The sequence below is a fragment of the Propithecus coquereli genome, unplaced genomic scaffold (assembly GCF_000956105.1).
Source record: "Propithecus coquereli isolate 6110/MARCELLA unplaced genomic scaffold, Pcoq_1.0 Scaffold98, whole genome shotgun sequence".
Taxonomy (NCBI): Eukaryota; Metazoa; Chordata; class Mammalia; order Primates; family Indriidae; genus Propithecus; species Propithecus coquereli.
Genome location: NW_012156173.1, coordinates 781620 through 797079, shown reverse-complemented (window position 1 = coordinate 797079; position 15460 = coordinate 781620). Strand labels below are relative to the sequence as shown.

General features: G+C 40.5%; 1 protein-coding gene across 1 annotated transcript; it reads right to left on the bottom strand.

The window, feature by feature from the left end:
- Positions 1-1764: 1764 nt before the first annotated feature.
- On the bottom strand, positions 1765-15051 carry SMLR1 (small leucine-rich protein 1). The gene is given in 3 exon segments (XM_012665166.1): positions 1765-2152; positions 8886-9144; positions 14992-15051. Coding segments are annotated over 3 exon segments (411 nt in total). The 3' UTR covers positions 1765-2060.
- Between the last annotated feature and the right edge of the window lie 409 nt (positions 15052-15460).

The window sequence follows — 15460 nt, the reverse complement described above, 5'->3', positions numbered from 1 at the left end:
GCAGGAGGATCGCTTGAGCCCAGGAGTTTGAGGTTGCTGTGAGCTACGATGATGCCACGGCACTCTAGCCCGGGCAACACAGTGAGACTCTGTCTCAAAAAAAAAAAAAATCCTGGGTCCTGCTTTAAACTACTTGGTTGTGCTCACTGCTGAGAACACATACGTACAGAGCACATGTGTTGCCACAGTAGCTGAGCTGTGTGGACCAGCACCCAGCAGAGGCAAAAATCAGGCTCTGAAGTGCCTGTTTCTGGAGGAAGATGAAGCAAACCCTGATGGCTGAGCCACAGATTTGGCTGGCAGCTGCCTGAGATGGAAGGAGAGTGTCCTTTCACACCTTCTGTTAAAGAAAGCATTCTTACATAAGCTGATTTCCAGCAGGGGCTAAAAAGAGATCCCTCCCAGAACCAAGAGAATATTGTTATTCCTTCCATATGGCATGAGCACTGTTACTCTGAATCACCTCCGTCTGAAAGCCCCAGCTTTCAGACATTTTCATTATAATCAAGTGCAATAAACTGCAGAAATGAGTGTCTTTAGTCAAACAATAAGTAAATACATATTATGCAAGATATGCAAATGGCGACTGCTCACTGGATGGGTAGAAAGAATTTTGGGGTGGGCCTGAGAGGAAGGAGCAGAAAATGACCAGCACGGGAGGTGCATTCTTGCTTTTGGTCATCCACACAATCTCTTGGGTGACTGTATGTCACTACCAAAATTGGTGCATTTCTTAGAGGTGACCAAAGTGATCATGTCTTATAAAGTGAATCACTGTAGTAGCCTGTTAGAGTCATGTGCAACGATTGGAATGTGACCAGACTTGAACTTAGAAAGTATTGAACATCTTTGGTTAATGTCAACTTGAGAATATGGAAAGCACAATAGTAATCACCATCTATTTAGTTAGTGAGACAGAGTCTTGCTCTGTCACACCGGCTAGAGTACAATGGTGTCATCATAGCTCACTGCAATCTCAAACAACTGGGCTCAAGTGATCCTCCTGCCTCAGCCTCCCAAGTAGCTGGGACCACAGGTGTGTGCCACCATGCCTGGCTAATTTTTCTATTTTTTGTAGAGACAGGGTCTAACTCTTGCTCAGCCTGGTCTCAAACTCCTGAGCTCAAGCGATCCTCCCGTCTTGGCCTCCTAGAGTGCTAGGATTACAGGCGTGAGCCACCACGCCTGTCCCACAATCATTTTTAACTACCACCTTGACTTAAGTGTTTCTCTTCAATTATCTATGTTGGCTCTTTAGGGCTCCCACTGAAAGAGAAGAATTCTGGTAGTGAAATGTTGACTTTTTTCCATATTTAGAAGTAGCTCCCTGGTATTTTGGTTTTACAGGCTGCTTGCCTTATTCTCCTCAGGAATTACGTGAACATTTGGTTCTCCTTTCCTTTTCCCTGTTTCCAAGTCATATCATGCGGAAAGCTACTTTCATGGGTGAGCCATAGCTAGCATTGGGAGACTCCACTTGCTTTGTATGTTGTTTGTTACAATGATTTGTGAAAGTACTTGGGAAAAGGAGAGATGCAAACTCAGGTCCAAAAATGACACCTGAGTGGTGTCATTTAAGAGTTGCTGAACTGCAAGAGGAACACGTGGAAATACTCAAATAGGGAATCTACTGAGCTCTCTCCAAGACATTCATCTTTTGCTATTCAGTTGATCTCTACCAGAGTTTCTTTATTTCTAAAACCAGAATCATATGGGCTTCTATATGATTATGTAATAACATACTTAAGAATTTTATTTTAAAAATATACCCTTCAGAAAAGACATAGTCACAATAAAAGTAAAAAAGTTATGTGTCCAGTCCATAGACAAACCCAAGAAAATCTTCTTGGTACTTTCTCTGTTTCAGCTGAGTCTCACAGAAGTTCTCTTGGACAATAGCTGCCACTTTTCAATATGGTTCAGAACAAGCATCTTAGTGTTCTATTTTTGTTGTGATTCTAGTTTGTCAATCTACTTAATTAGCTAAACTGTGGACCATTGCTTTCTGACCAGTAGAAATTAAATTCATTGTGCTTCAGCTATTGGAAGGTCCCCACCAGTCACATCTGTTTCCGTTTCCTTCTCCGGGACAGGGAAGAGCCATCCTTGCGATTGTGTTGGCGGTCAGAAGCCTGGGACAGTTCTTCATTAACTGAAAGGAAAAATATCATTTAATAATTTGGAGACAGCTGAATGCCATTGGTCATTTACAACTTATAGTCTAGCATTTCTGATACTGGTGACCTTGGCTGGCCACAGAAGGCCAGGTCTTCAGAGCAAGGCCTACTACAGGATGTCTATCTCCTCAACCACTTCCAATAGATGTGTCAATGCTTCTTTCTAGATAATGGCCCTAGCTAAAGTGAAGAAATTACCACTGTGATGAAAATTGTTACATGGTAAGTATATCTTATATTTAGTAGATTAGGTATTGATTAAATGGAGACCCACACATTCAATAAGCATTGATTAAGTGTGTATATAGGCCAGGGCTTGGGGATATGGAAATAAGTCAGAGTTTCTGCCCTTTCCTCCCTCCCAAAAATGTGTCTGGGCATTTATAGCTTTTAGACAAGTCAAATTAGTCTTCTGTCTTTTGGCATTTGTTAGCGACGACTCTGCTTCAACCTTTCACAACTGCACATTCCTTAACCCCTTAAAATATTTTGTTAAAGCTACTCAACTAAAATATTAAAACTCAACAACGACATCTAGTTACTAAATCTAGTGGCATTTTCCAATGTCCTGTTTCCTTCCTCAGTGGCATTAACAAAATTACCTCCCCCCATCATTCTCCTCCCTTTGGCTACTATTAATATTCTATCCCATCTTTCTGTACACTTTTATTTGCTCCTGTAGCCTCAACTATTATCTCACTGGTGATAACCAAATTTTATCTTTAGCCCTGATATCCCTTTTGAGGTCCTGACACATTCCTCGAGATCTTCCTTGTACATCAGAGAACGTGTCTCTCTTCCTGACTGCCACCAACACACACAACTGATCCTGCATTTGCCCTCAAAAGTTTTATTTTTAGAATCATAATTAATCAAATCAAGCTAGGGACCAGGAGCTTCTATTCTCTTGGGAGATAATAAACATATTTATAGAGTTGAACCTGAAATTGTTCTCTTTGGCTCCCATATCAAGTCCATGCAATTTATCTCTTGCCTGATATTTTATATGCCATGCACCCCAAGACATGTGCACTTTCCCTGACCAGGATTCTTCTAGGCCTCCACAAGTGTTTGCCATCCTAGTCGGGAGAGGGTGCATATGTGATGGCGACATGAGCTTCACGATTTAATAGCCAGTATTTATTGAACACTTGCTTTGTGCCAGACACTGTGTGAATCCCTTTGCATGCCTTCTTGTTGAATGCTTACAATGACATTATGAGCCAGTCACCATTATTCTTAATTTACAGATGAGCACACTGAGGCAAAAAGAAATCAAGATGGGATAATTTCTTCAAGATCTCAGAAATGGATGGATTCAGGATTTGATCCCAGTCAGTCTGACTCCAGAGTCCATGCGTTCAAGCACTGGGTCACACTGCTTTTGCACATAGATAGTTGCTATTTCAAAGGTATTCTTTCGAGATGGCCCATGGCTTGGACCATAACTCGTTAAAACATGAGTAGTTTCTTCCCTTTTATTCTTAATTACCAACGGCTAACTACACAACAGGTGCTTTGAATGAGGGACCAGGATACAAATTGTAGAGCTGAAAATGGGTGACCTGAATAATGAAATTGAAAGAAGTGAACTATTAAGTCGAGAGAACTAGAATAGAGAGGCCAGGAGGAAGCTCATCAATCTCTAATGAATCATCTATCCAGTGAATAAAGTGTCTGTGCTGGGCACCATGCGGAGAGCGAGAGAAATAAAATGATTTATCCTTCGCCTAAAAGAGCTTGCAATTTGGCCATCATTTTATTTCAGTGGATCTATTAAGGACAATGCGCAGAGAGAGATTAGATAGACAGGTGGCCTTGAAAACACTCGAGTTTGTTATTATGGAAAATTCTGCAAGCAATGCAGTTTTCCCTGGTGGACCACAGGTAAAGAAATGTAATCCCCTCTGACTCAGAGGTAGATCTTTATGTGGAAGAATCACCATCATCAATAATTATAATTACTCCTCTTATATAAAGAGATTGATCAAATTCTTGCATTGTTTAAAGTTCTCCCACAGTTGGTGGTTAATATTTTTGCCTGAGCCAAAAAGATTCTTTCATCAACAGAATACATACTCAGTGTTCAATACTGCAGGGGTAGTGTGTTGGCTGAGAGGGCTAGCTCTGGAGCCAGACAGCCAGGGTTCGAATCCTCCTCAAAATCCTTTCTGGGTGGGTGACCTTGGGAAATTTACTTATCCAAGACAATTTTAGTAATAGCTATTGTAATGACACAAACAGTGCCACCTTGGAATTTGTAAGCCAGCAGGGATAATAATGACCAACAGTTGTTCAGCCCAGGCACTGTTAAGAACTTTATACCTATCACCTCACTTAAGCCGCACACTGACCCCACCAACCCTACAGCTATGTCCTGATATTATTTCTATCTTGCATGTGATGAAACTGAGGCTTCAAGAGATTGAGTGGCCATTGTTACAGAGCTGGAAATCAAACCCATTTGGTTTGACTCCATAGTCTGAGGTCTTAACAATTTTACTGTGCTAACCCTTAAGTTACTCTTTTTCCAAATAACAATTTTTTTTTCCTTTTTGATTGCTGACCACTAAAATGTATACATGAAGTTCAGTGAAAGACACCTCACCACTCTGTATATTTTCAGAACTTCAGTTATCTGTTTCAGAATGTAAGTTGTAGAATGTCAGAACCTGATCAAAATCTGACCTTATTTTGGATCTAACTCCATACAAAAACTTTCAGGTGTTAAGTAGACACATTTTTTTTTCTATTGGATAATGACTATTTTGGGCCATGTGGGCTGTTTTAGAGAGCAATTTGTTCTTGATCAGGGTGATAGTATTTTCGGGGTAGGGTAGCACTGGAATTAGACGGTTAGGACTCTCAGGACTTGGGGAGATGAGATAATGAAAACTTCCACCCTAGGAGATGTCAAATGTCCACAGCAGTGATTGATGAAGGGTTTGGCTATGGAAAGTTCAAGACTCAGACCTCCACTCCAAGAGCGACCTACTCCTCCTCAAGGCCATTGACACAGATTGAAGAGTGCAGGATGTTAGAGAATTTTCCTTCTTCCTTTGTGAGAAAATTGATGTTCTCTACATACTAATTAAATTTACATGCACCATTACCTCCTAAGGCTTGAAGTGGAGGGATTAATGTTGAATGATTACAATACCTCCACATGCTTTCTATCACATCTTAAAATGGCCCTTTCGTCTGACAGACCTGGCTGTGTGAGACAGGCAAGCTGGTTTTCTGTTTTAGAATGCAGGACTCTGGGGTTCTGTGAATGTGCCAGTTAATCTATCAACATCCCTCTCTTTACAGGAACAAAATAGGAATGATTACACTTGCCATAACCCTGCTCAGAAGATTAATGACATGGCATTTGACCATATGTTTGCTGTTTTTAAGTGTGTGTTGTGAAATGGAGATACAAACTGGTGATATTTCATTTTGGGCCAAGTGATCTCATTTGCCCTCAAACCGGAGAGAGGATATTACTACTTAATCTTAGGGAAATGGCTATAGAAGGAACTGTAATTTTTTTAAAGCTACATGTTCTTGAAGTTTGTAGGTGGTTTTTTCCCCAGAAGAAAAGAGTATATGAAGTTAAAGAGACCAGATCTACATAAAAATGAAAACATCCATAGTTTAAGGTTGTCTGCTAATACTGGGAAATGTAATTAAGAATTACTCCAAAAAATGCACAGATTCCATTTGGGAAAGAGGGGAAATATAAGCAAATGATAGTTTGAATATAACATTCTTGAGAAAATAATACATTACAGGTTGGTTGCCCATCAGTTGCCACCCTGGCCAGGAATCTCTAAGGGACAATGCCTAGGGCCCCCAAACTTTCCTCTCTCTGGCATGCCTGAGACCCAGTGTCAGTGGAATGAAAACTGACAACAGGAGGGACCACTTTTGTCCACTCAGCTGTGCAGTCCTCACTTGGTATCCTCTAGGTGGTTGGCAGCCACTGGTAACAGTGCTTCTAGTCATTGGTATTCTTTTCAACAGTAACCTTCAGATAGGACCCCCATTGCATCAAGTAACCGATGCACGGATTTCTGTTCTGCCATAATAAGTAGCTCCTTCCCCCTCCACACTTGCTCCTCCTGTGCTCCTTCCCCGCAGCCTGGAAGCTCCGGGCACACTTCAGTGAGAGCAAGCCAACGCAGGAGACCACGGAGAGAAGTCGCAGAAAGTAGAGGCTCGTTACACCTCTGGGGTGCCCCTTAGCTGTTTAGAGAATCCTGCCTCTGGTGAGAGTGCTCAGCTCTGACATTTGGGAAAAGACTTACGGAAATGGGCAGGTCATTCTTACAGCCCTTTGACCAGACATTTAATGAGGCCAGGGCCAGAAACATACAGATTTGTAATATCTCCTCTAATGTCTGATGATTTTGCCAGTTTTTTGGATTTCTAGAACTGGTACTGTTTTTGCTCAGCCTTGAAAGCCCATAATTAAAGTCTGCTCTGTTATCTAGGACAATCCATGGTATATGGTAGATTCACAAATAATTGTTGAACAAATGAATGAATGAGAACTATTGCTAACCAGAAGTATGGTGCCAGGGTGGAGTAAGTCTTAAAGGTGGTGAAAGGACTCTACCCAGAGAACACTGGCCCTCATTGTGTGAGGCTGACATTCCTGCTGTCCCTTGGGTTAGCTCCTATGCTGCAAAAAATGAAGGCTTTGAGAGGGAAGGGATAGACATATAGTTTGGGCAAGTCTAGAAGTCAAGAAAAGCTCAGTAGCACATCAGAATTTGGAGATTCTACTGCCTGGTACTGTGGCCAGCACTTTCCCTGCACTTCCCTGGCGTCAGCCCCCTGTGATGCCAGGCCACGTCCTCAACTGCAAGTTGACTTTTCCAGGGCGTTCTGTCACAATGTGATAGATACGTTTTTACCCCAGAATTATCTAAATAAAGTACTGTAGACCCATTTAAATGTTCTAGATGTTTTCTTATAGATGAGTAAAGCTATAAATCCAAGATCTGCTCTCTTTTGCAGAGTCTGACCAAAATACCAGGTGTCCCCCTGGCCTATAATAACAGGTAGGTAGGGGCTAGTAAGAAACCTGGAAATCCACAAGGCTGTCTTGACCTATGGTTTGCCTTCTTTCTTGCTTGATACATTTTTGAGATACTGAAAATTTTATCTAGCCAAGAGACATCTAGAGATGAAACTTGGAAACTACACGGAGTATCCAAGACCCTGACAGTGACATCTGCATCCTTTTACTGTCCTCAAGGTGCTGAATATCCCTGGGAGCCAGAGGTGCATGTGACTGAAGGTGGTTGTTGCAACCACTCTGATGGCCCTTCTGAGTTGGAAGACAGAAACGAAGCTGTAGTTAGGATCTTGGAGATTTCTAATTTTCTCTTCTTTTTTTGGAGGCTCTTTCCGGGGCTCAGTGGTAATGAGTGACTGGGTAGCAGGACATCCAGCAGACTGGTCTTGGGGCAGTGGAGGATAAACCGACTTCATAAGGAAAAGGATTTAACGTATGAATCCAGTAGAATGAGACAGAATATGGCTTGATCAGTCAACAAAAGAGCTGTTCATAAAAACAAGACACCAAAATTGAAAGGCTAGGGGGATATTTTAGTTAGTTCTGATGGAAAAGTTGAAATTCCACAATATACTCTATGTCCCCTAGGATTTCTGTATGTTCTAAATCTCATCTTTGAAATAAATATCCCCGATTGTACTTCTATAAGATTTTAGGTTAAATGTTATGGCATTGGCCATTTAAGATTCTGAGTATCTGTTTTTATGGTAACATACATGAAGGCATTGTTTGGACTTGGCAAGTTTTTGTGGAAGACAAGGGGTTTTCAAATTTCTTTTTTTATTAGCTTAATATAACGCCATCTAAATTAAGAAATATGACTGGTCTTTGTTGATATTGCTAAAATAGTTATTAACCTCTATGATATTAATCTAATGTTTACTATGATATTAATCTCATGTAGTGTGTTGACACATAGTCTAACAACTCACAGCCCAATTTCATTAATTTTAATTATAGCAGAATAAACATCTCAGTCTAGAGCTCAAATGCCCATTCCAAATCACCTCAAGCTTCCTGAGTCTTTACACCTACACTCTCATGGAAAGTCTATACCAAGGTCAAATATCTATCTATCAGGGCTTTACCTTTGCCAAACACGGTGACAGCACAATGATTAGAACATTTTCTGACTAGAAGTTCAAAGGATGAGAAAGAAGTGTGTGTACACACACACACACACACACACACACACACACACACAAGCGCATGCACATGCATGAACACACATGGGCACACTCAAGCACATACATACACACAGGCACATATGCCCACACATCTGTCACATAGAGAAGACAGACCATGAACAATGTTTTAATGTTTGTGAATCTATTGCCTTGAGAGACAGAGACAAGCAACCACATGTGAAAAGTGCTGACTCACAGTTTGTGAGGTGCTACAGTTGAGGGGTCCCTGCAGCAGGCCTGCCTTCACATTCTAGCCCACAATCCACACACTGCTGAAAGGTTCAAACTTTGCCAAATTCACCAAATCTTGAGGAGGGCTTATTGAGAAGTACCTACAAATCAAAAAGGTGTGTTTCTCCAGGCCTCCCAGAACCCCTGATGGTGCATTGGCATGTTTCAAAGGTGTGCCACAGGAAGGGACGCCAGCCCTTCCTTGGGTGGCTTCACGCTTACCCTCAATCAATTTGATCCTGAAGTAGGCAATGAGGAGGAGCAGCAGCAAAGTCACAGGCAGGAAGACCCCAAAGAAAAGGAACGAGCCGGGGAGCTCCCCCAGGAAAGCCGACAGCACAGAGCTCATGACCAACCGCATAGCCCTGCACGGTGGGAGTCACTGGAACCGGGAAGCTTTGCTCTGAGTCTGCACTTCTTTTCTTGTGGGGCTCCGGCCTTTGCTCAGCACCTCTCGGTGGAACTTTTTGTGGACTTTGGTCTATTTAAATAGCTCCATGAATTCTGATAGGATTGCTGGCAGGTTACTCTGTAACTCAGCTACAAAGTGTAGAGGAATTGAAAGGCAGATCTTCCAAACTCTTCCAGAGATGAGAATTTATCTGATAGGGGCGGGGATGACCCCGGGAGGCTAAGATTTCTTTGCATTCAGTCTGTTGGAATGAAAAGTACCTGGCTTCAAGCAAATCTCATTGTTATATATATGCATTTTTCTACATATTTCCAGGCACAGGAAGAATTTTTCCTACACTTTCTAAATTTTAGAGTTAAAAATCACTTAACACATTGACTGCCACACTAGAAAAAAAATTTTTTTCCCTTGGGGCTACTGTGTTTTATTATGAAAATAGAATAAAAACTTTGAAAACAAAATGATCCTTTCTAATTTAATGAAAAATTTGTTATTTTTTATCGTTTTCTGTGCATGAGTTATATGCAATTAAATTGTCAATATTAATTGTAACAATAAGAACATCAACAAGTAAGATTTTCATGAACCAACTGCAGTTACATATGCTTCACGAGGCCCCAGGCTCAAAAGTAGCATAAGTTAAATACAACTCATGTGGCAGTTGACGTGTTAATAGTCATGCTACTATGTCTGTGTACCTGTATCTGGAAAATGTGAATTTTCTTTCATATGTAGTTGATGTAACTAAGACCAAGGAAGGAGAAACGCGATTCTTTCCACATCAAAAACTTTCAGGAAGCTTTGTCATATTTGAACATGTTTGTCATGTTCTTTCTCCCCATTTGATTCCATTTGGCAAGCCTTCATTGAACGCCTAGACCAAGGTAAGTAAGGAGAACAGCAAATAAATAAATGACAGTAATGTCAGCTTCCAGGTATGCTACTCTGAATACTTCTCTGAGAGGTGCATCAGTTTATTCATCTTTCAACAAACATTTAATTCTACCAGAACCCAGCTTCCGGACTAGGTGCTGGATATGCAAAGAAGAGTAAGTCATGGTCCTTCCCGTCCGAGAGTGGGAACAGACACAGACAGATCATGGCCATAAGGAAACATGGTGGAGTGGCTGGTGACGTGGCTCCTTCTCCACTCAGTGCATCAGTGTTTGCTGGCCACGTTAGCTTGTACCCTCCACGCTGCCCAGCTGGTCCTTTCCTGTGGCCCACTCTTAGCAGTAGAAGGTGGCCCCTCAGTGACAATGGTGTGGGTTGTGTGCCAACTCCAAAGTTTCTGGGAAAAGAAAGGTCAATAAACTGACAAATGTCAAAGTTGACATGGAATTGTTGACTATGTTGAGCTGTTTATTGACTGCTTTAGTGAAAATTTTCCAAAGATATTGGTCTATAAACTACAACTGACTAAAAGAATCATCTCCATATTCAAAGGATCCTTTGGAGAATTTGGACCAATTTTGGTGGGGAGGAATTGGCAGCCACCTTTTTGGGCTCATTCCTCCTCTCATGTTCTAAGCCTGTCCCCAGCCCCCTTTAGTGAGTGACTGGAAGATCTATCAAGGACAAGGTGTTGCTAGCGCCTCCCAAATTCTTTTTATCAGGGACGTTGCATGGCCATGCAGTCTTAGTCCCAGCTGTAAAGTCTGTACCCTAATTTACAGAATAATAGAACTTGAGAGGATCTCTGGGGTGCTTGCCTGGCATTCCTGAGCAGTGAACTGTAAACAGCTTCCCTCCCAGAAGAGAGACATCTTAATTTCAGAAGGAACCTTTAGAATACCTAAGATTAAGTCAATATTCATTTATTCATTATATTTGCATCTCTTCTCCCACTCCACACACCCGAGAATGGTGTTGCTGCTGTTATCCTTGCATGCCTCCCATTGAGATGGCTCTCTGGTGCTCTTTCAGCTTGAACAGGATGCTAATTTGTAAAGTGTCAATCTTCAAAGAACCTCCATTAGCAGGTGACATTACCAAGGAGATGTTAGGCAGCGGTTAGGCATGCTGTCATGTTTTTTCTTTCCATTTCATTCCATCCAGCAAGCCTTCACTGAATGCCTACACAAAGGTAAGTAAGGGGAACAGGCAAAAAAGTAAATGACAATAATGTTAGCTTCCAGATCGACATACAAGCAAAGGGCACAGTGGAAGCATTGAAGAGAGACTGATTGATTCCAATCAGGGTATTGGGCCAAGTTTATTAAAAAGATAGCACTTGAGCTGAGCCTGGGGGTGAGTAACTGAGGAACCCCCTCCTCAAACAACCACATGGTAGTAGTGTAGGGCAGGGGGTCTGGAGAATAGGGAAGAATTGAGAGTAGCTGAATGAGAAGGGGTTTAGACCAGAGAGTGTCTTATGAGTCAAAGCTGGAAAAGTAGGGTGGCATCAGATCTTACAGATTTTTGAATGCCCTCCTGAGGACTATGCTATTTGGACAAGGGCAACCAATCAAAGGTCTTTGATCATGGAGGTGCATGATCTGACATGGGTGCTGGGAGCACTTGGGTGGCGCTTTAAAGAATGGACTGGAGAGAAGAGATCAGAGTAGGCTGTCTCATTGTGGTACCAAGATGTAGTGAGTTTGAGATAAGAGACAGCAGAGAGGGGACGATGGGGCCAGGGAGGCTGCAGAGGTGAAATGAACAGCCTGTGGTGAATAATTAAATGGATGGAGGTAAATGTTGCCAGAGAAACTAATAATGACTAAGCACTTACTCTGTGTCAGACACCATATAAACACTTTGTTTATCATCTTATTTAATCCTCATAGTAATCTTATGTGGAAGAGATGTATTACACAGATGAAGAAATGAGGCACAGAAAGGGCAAATCACTTGCCCCAGACACATATCTAGTATGTGATGAAGTTGGGATTCAAATCTAGGATTTGAATCCAGAGCCCGTGTTCGTATCCACTGTGCTATATCAGGCTGCAGGGATGGTGCTGCTACAAACTGAGACCTGAACACAGGCTGGGCAGCATGGTTGGATGGGGAAAGATGTGTAATTTTGTAGTCATTAAGTTGGCAGTGGTGTAGAGGTGTTCAGTGGGAACCTGGTAGAAATATGGAGTGTAAGAGAATTGCCAAGTCTTATAATGTAAATTTGGGATTTATTAGTGAGTAGATTGTGGCTGGGGATGACTGACTCAGGAAGAAGTGTACATGAAAGAGAGACCCGCTGCCGACCCTAAAGAGTTCTGTTGTTAAGATATGGGAGGAAGTGTAAGAACCAGGGAAGAAAACTGTGAAGGGAGGCTCTGAAGGGTGGGATAAGAACCAAGAGGGAATAATGTTAGGGAAATGGGGGCAAAAGAAACTTTCAGGACAGAGAGGAGATAAGTGGTGTCATTTGTGGGATCTGTGTAATTCTGATCCACACTGAAAGTTTTGAGAGAATAATCTTTGAGGTAGACTTAAAGATTTTCTTTCTAAGTAGTTCTTTTGGGGTATAACTGACATACAATAAACTTCACATACTTAAAGTGTACAATCTGATAAGTTTTGGCTTATGTATGTGCCCATGAAATCATCACCACCATCAAATGATGAGCATATGCATCACCCCTAGAGTTTTCTCCTGTGCCTTTTCCATCCCTGTCTTCCGCCTTCCAGTTCCCCTAATGCTCAGGTAACCACTGATCTATTTATTACCTGTTACTGTACATTAGCTTGCATTTTCTAGAATTTTATATGAATGGCATCATACAGTCTGTCTCTTTGTCTAGCTTCTTTCACTTATCATAATTATTTGAAATTCATTCATATTCTGTGTACCAATAATCCCTTGCTTTGTATTACTGAATACATATAAATACATGTCCATGTGTTTATTCATTCACCTCTTGATGGACATTGGGGTTGTTTCCCAATTTAGGCTACTACAAATAAAGCTTCTCTGAACATTTCCGTACAAGTCTTTATATGGACATGTGCTTCCATTTCTCTTTGGTAAATACCTGGTAGAATGGCTGGATCATGTGGTAGATACATGTTGACATTTTAAGAAATTGCCAAACTATTTTCCAAAGTGGTTATATTATTTTATATCCCCACCAGCAGTGTATGGGAATTCCAGTTCCTTCACCTACTCAGCAACTCTCGATACAATGAGTCTTAATTTTAGCCATTTCGATGGTGTGAAGTGGTATCTCCTTGTGGTTTTAATATGTACTCCCTAATGGTGTTGAGCATCTTTTCAGGTACTTATTTAAGATTTGTGTATCTTGCTTGGTGAAATGCCTGTTCAACTATTTTGCTGATTTTTAAAAATTTGTGTTTTTCTTACTGAATTTGAAGTTCTTTATATACTCTGGATACAGGTCAATTATCAAATATGTGATTTGCAATGATTTTTCTCCCAGTCTGTGTCTTGTCTTTTCATTCACTTAATGATGTCTTTCAAAGCACATAAGTTTTTAATTTTGATGAAGTTCCATTTGTCAGTTTGTTCTTTTATGGATTGTATGTTTCATGTCTAAGTAATCTTTGCCCAACCCAAGGTCACAAAGATCTTGTATGTTTTCTTCTAGAAGTCTTATAGTTTTAGGTTTTATATTTAGGTCTATGATCTATTGTGAGTTAATTTTTGTGATTGATGAGAGGAATGGGTTAGAGTTCTTTTCTTATTGTGCAGATGGATATTCAATTGTTTCAACGCTATTTGTTGAAAAGACTGCCCTTGCTCCACTGAATTGCCTTTGCACCTTAGTCAAAAATCAGAAGTCAATTATATGTAGGTCTATTTCTGCCTTCTCTAATCTGTTCCACTGATCTAACTGTTAATCTTTGCACAAATACCACTCTGTCTTGATTACTGTAGCTTTAAATTAAGTCTTAAAAACAGGTACTGTTAGTCCTCTGACTCAGTTGTTCTTTTTCAAAGTTGTTTCAGCTAGTGTAGATCATTTTCATGTTCATATGAGTTTTAGAATCAACTTATCAATTTCTATAAAAAGGGCCTGGTGGGACTTTGATTGGGATTGTGTTGAATCTATAGATCAATATGGGGAGATAATCAGCATTTTAACAAGATTGAGTCTTATGACGGATGAGCATGATATATTTTTCCATCGATTTGAGTCTTTAACTTCTCTCATTTTTTGCAGATCAAGAAAAAATAATTCTATGCTTCATATGGAACCAGAAAAGAGCCCAAATAGCCAAAGCAACCTTAAACAAAAGGATCAAATTGGGAGGCATCACTTTACTAGACTTCAAGCTATACTACACTGCTATAATAACCAAAACAGCATGGTACTGGCACAAGAACAGAGACATAGACCAATGAATCAGAACAGAGAACGCAGATAAAAAACGATCCTCATATTTCCATCTGATCTTTGACAAAGCAGACAAAAACATACATTGGGAAAAAGAATCCCTATTCAATAAATGCTGCTGGGAAAATTGGATAGCCACATGTACAAGACTGAAATAGGATCTGTACCTGTCACCACTCAACAGTGTTTTGTAGTTTTCAGTATACCAGTCTTGAACATCTTTCATCAGATTTATCACTAAGTAGTAAATATTTTGTATTTTTATGCTATTGTAAAGTGTATTGCTTTTAAAATTTCAATTTATCATTGTTCATTGCTAGTATAAAAGGTTTACTTAATTTATAAAAAATACATCATCATGGGAACTTCTAGAAGAGTAAACATTAGAATTTATTAAAATATCCTTCAGAGCTTGAGAATTTTTATCTATAAAGGCTCTTATCTCAATCCAAAATGGTCACTGGGGATTACATTTAGTATGCAGAGAAGCTATAGAAAGATGGAGATGTTTGGAACATTGGTGATCTATTTGATTTATCAGATTTTGGGTTGGGGTTCCATAGAGAGTATGCAGTTTCTTACCATAATAACCACAGATTTTTTGCCTGGCTTTTACCTTGTAGGAATAATCATTAATGTCATTGGAAATATCTACATTGGTGAAAAGGAGGGACATATTATATTGGGAATTAAGCCCTCCTGTTCATTTCCTTAGTAGCAAATACTCTCACTGTCGATTTACATGATGATTTAAGGCAAAAGGGATTATAAAATCTGATGTTCAGGAAAAAATTCCTTGGAGATCACTGTCATAGCACCTATGGACTACAAGTGACAGCTGGCCAAAAGCCTATCATAGCCAATTGTGACCTATTTATGCCAAACCGGCCAGGCATCTGACTTGGATTCTGCATTTGTCTGACTAAGCCATAAAGAATGACTCATTGCAGTGACACACCGTAGAGCAATGCAAGTCCTGACGTTCATCAGCAGAAGTGCCAAAGAACCATTGACTGATATCTGGAATATCAAATTACATACAGCTACAAAACCAACACAAAAAAACACAAATACAAACAAAACTA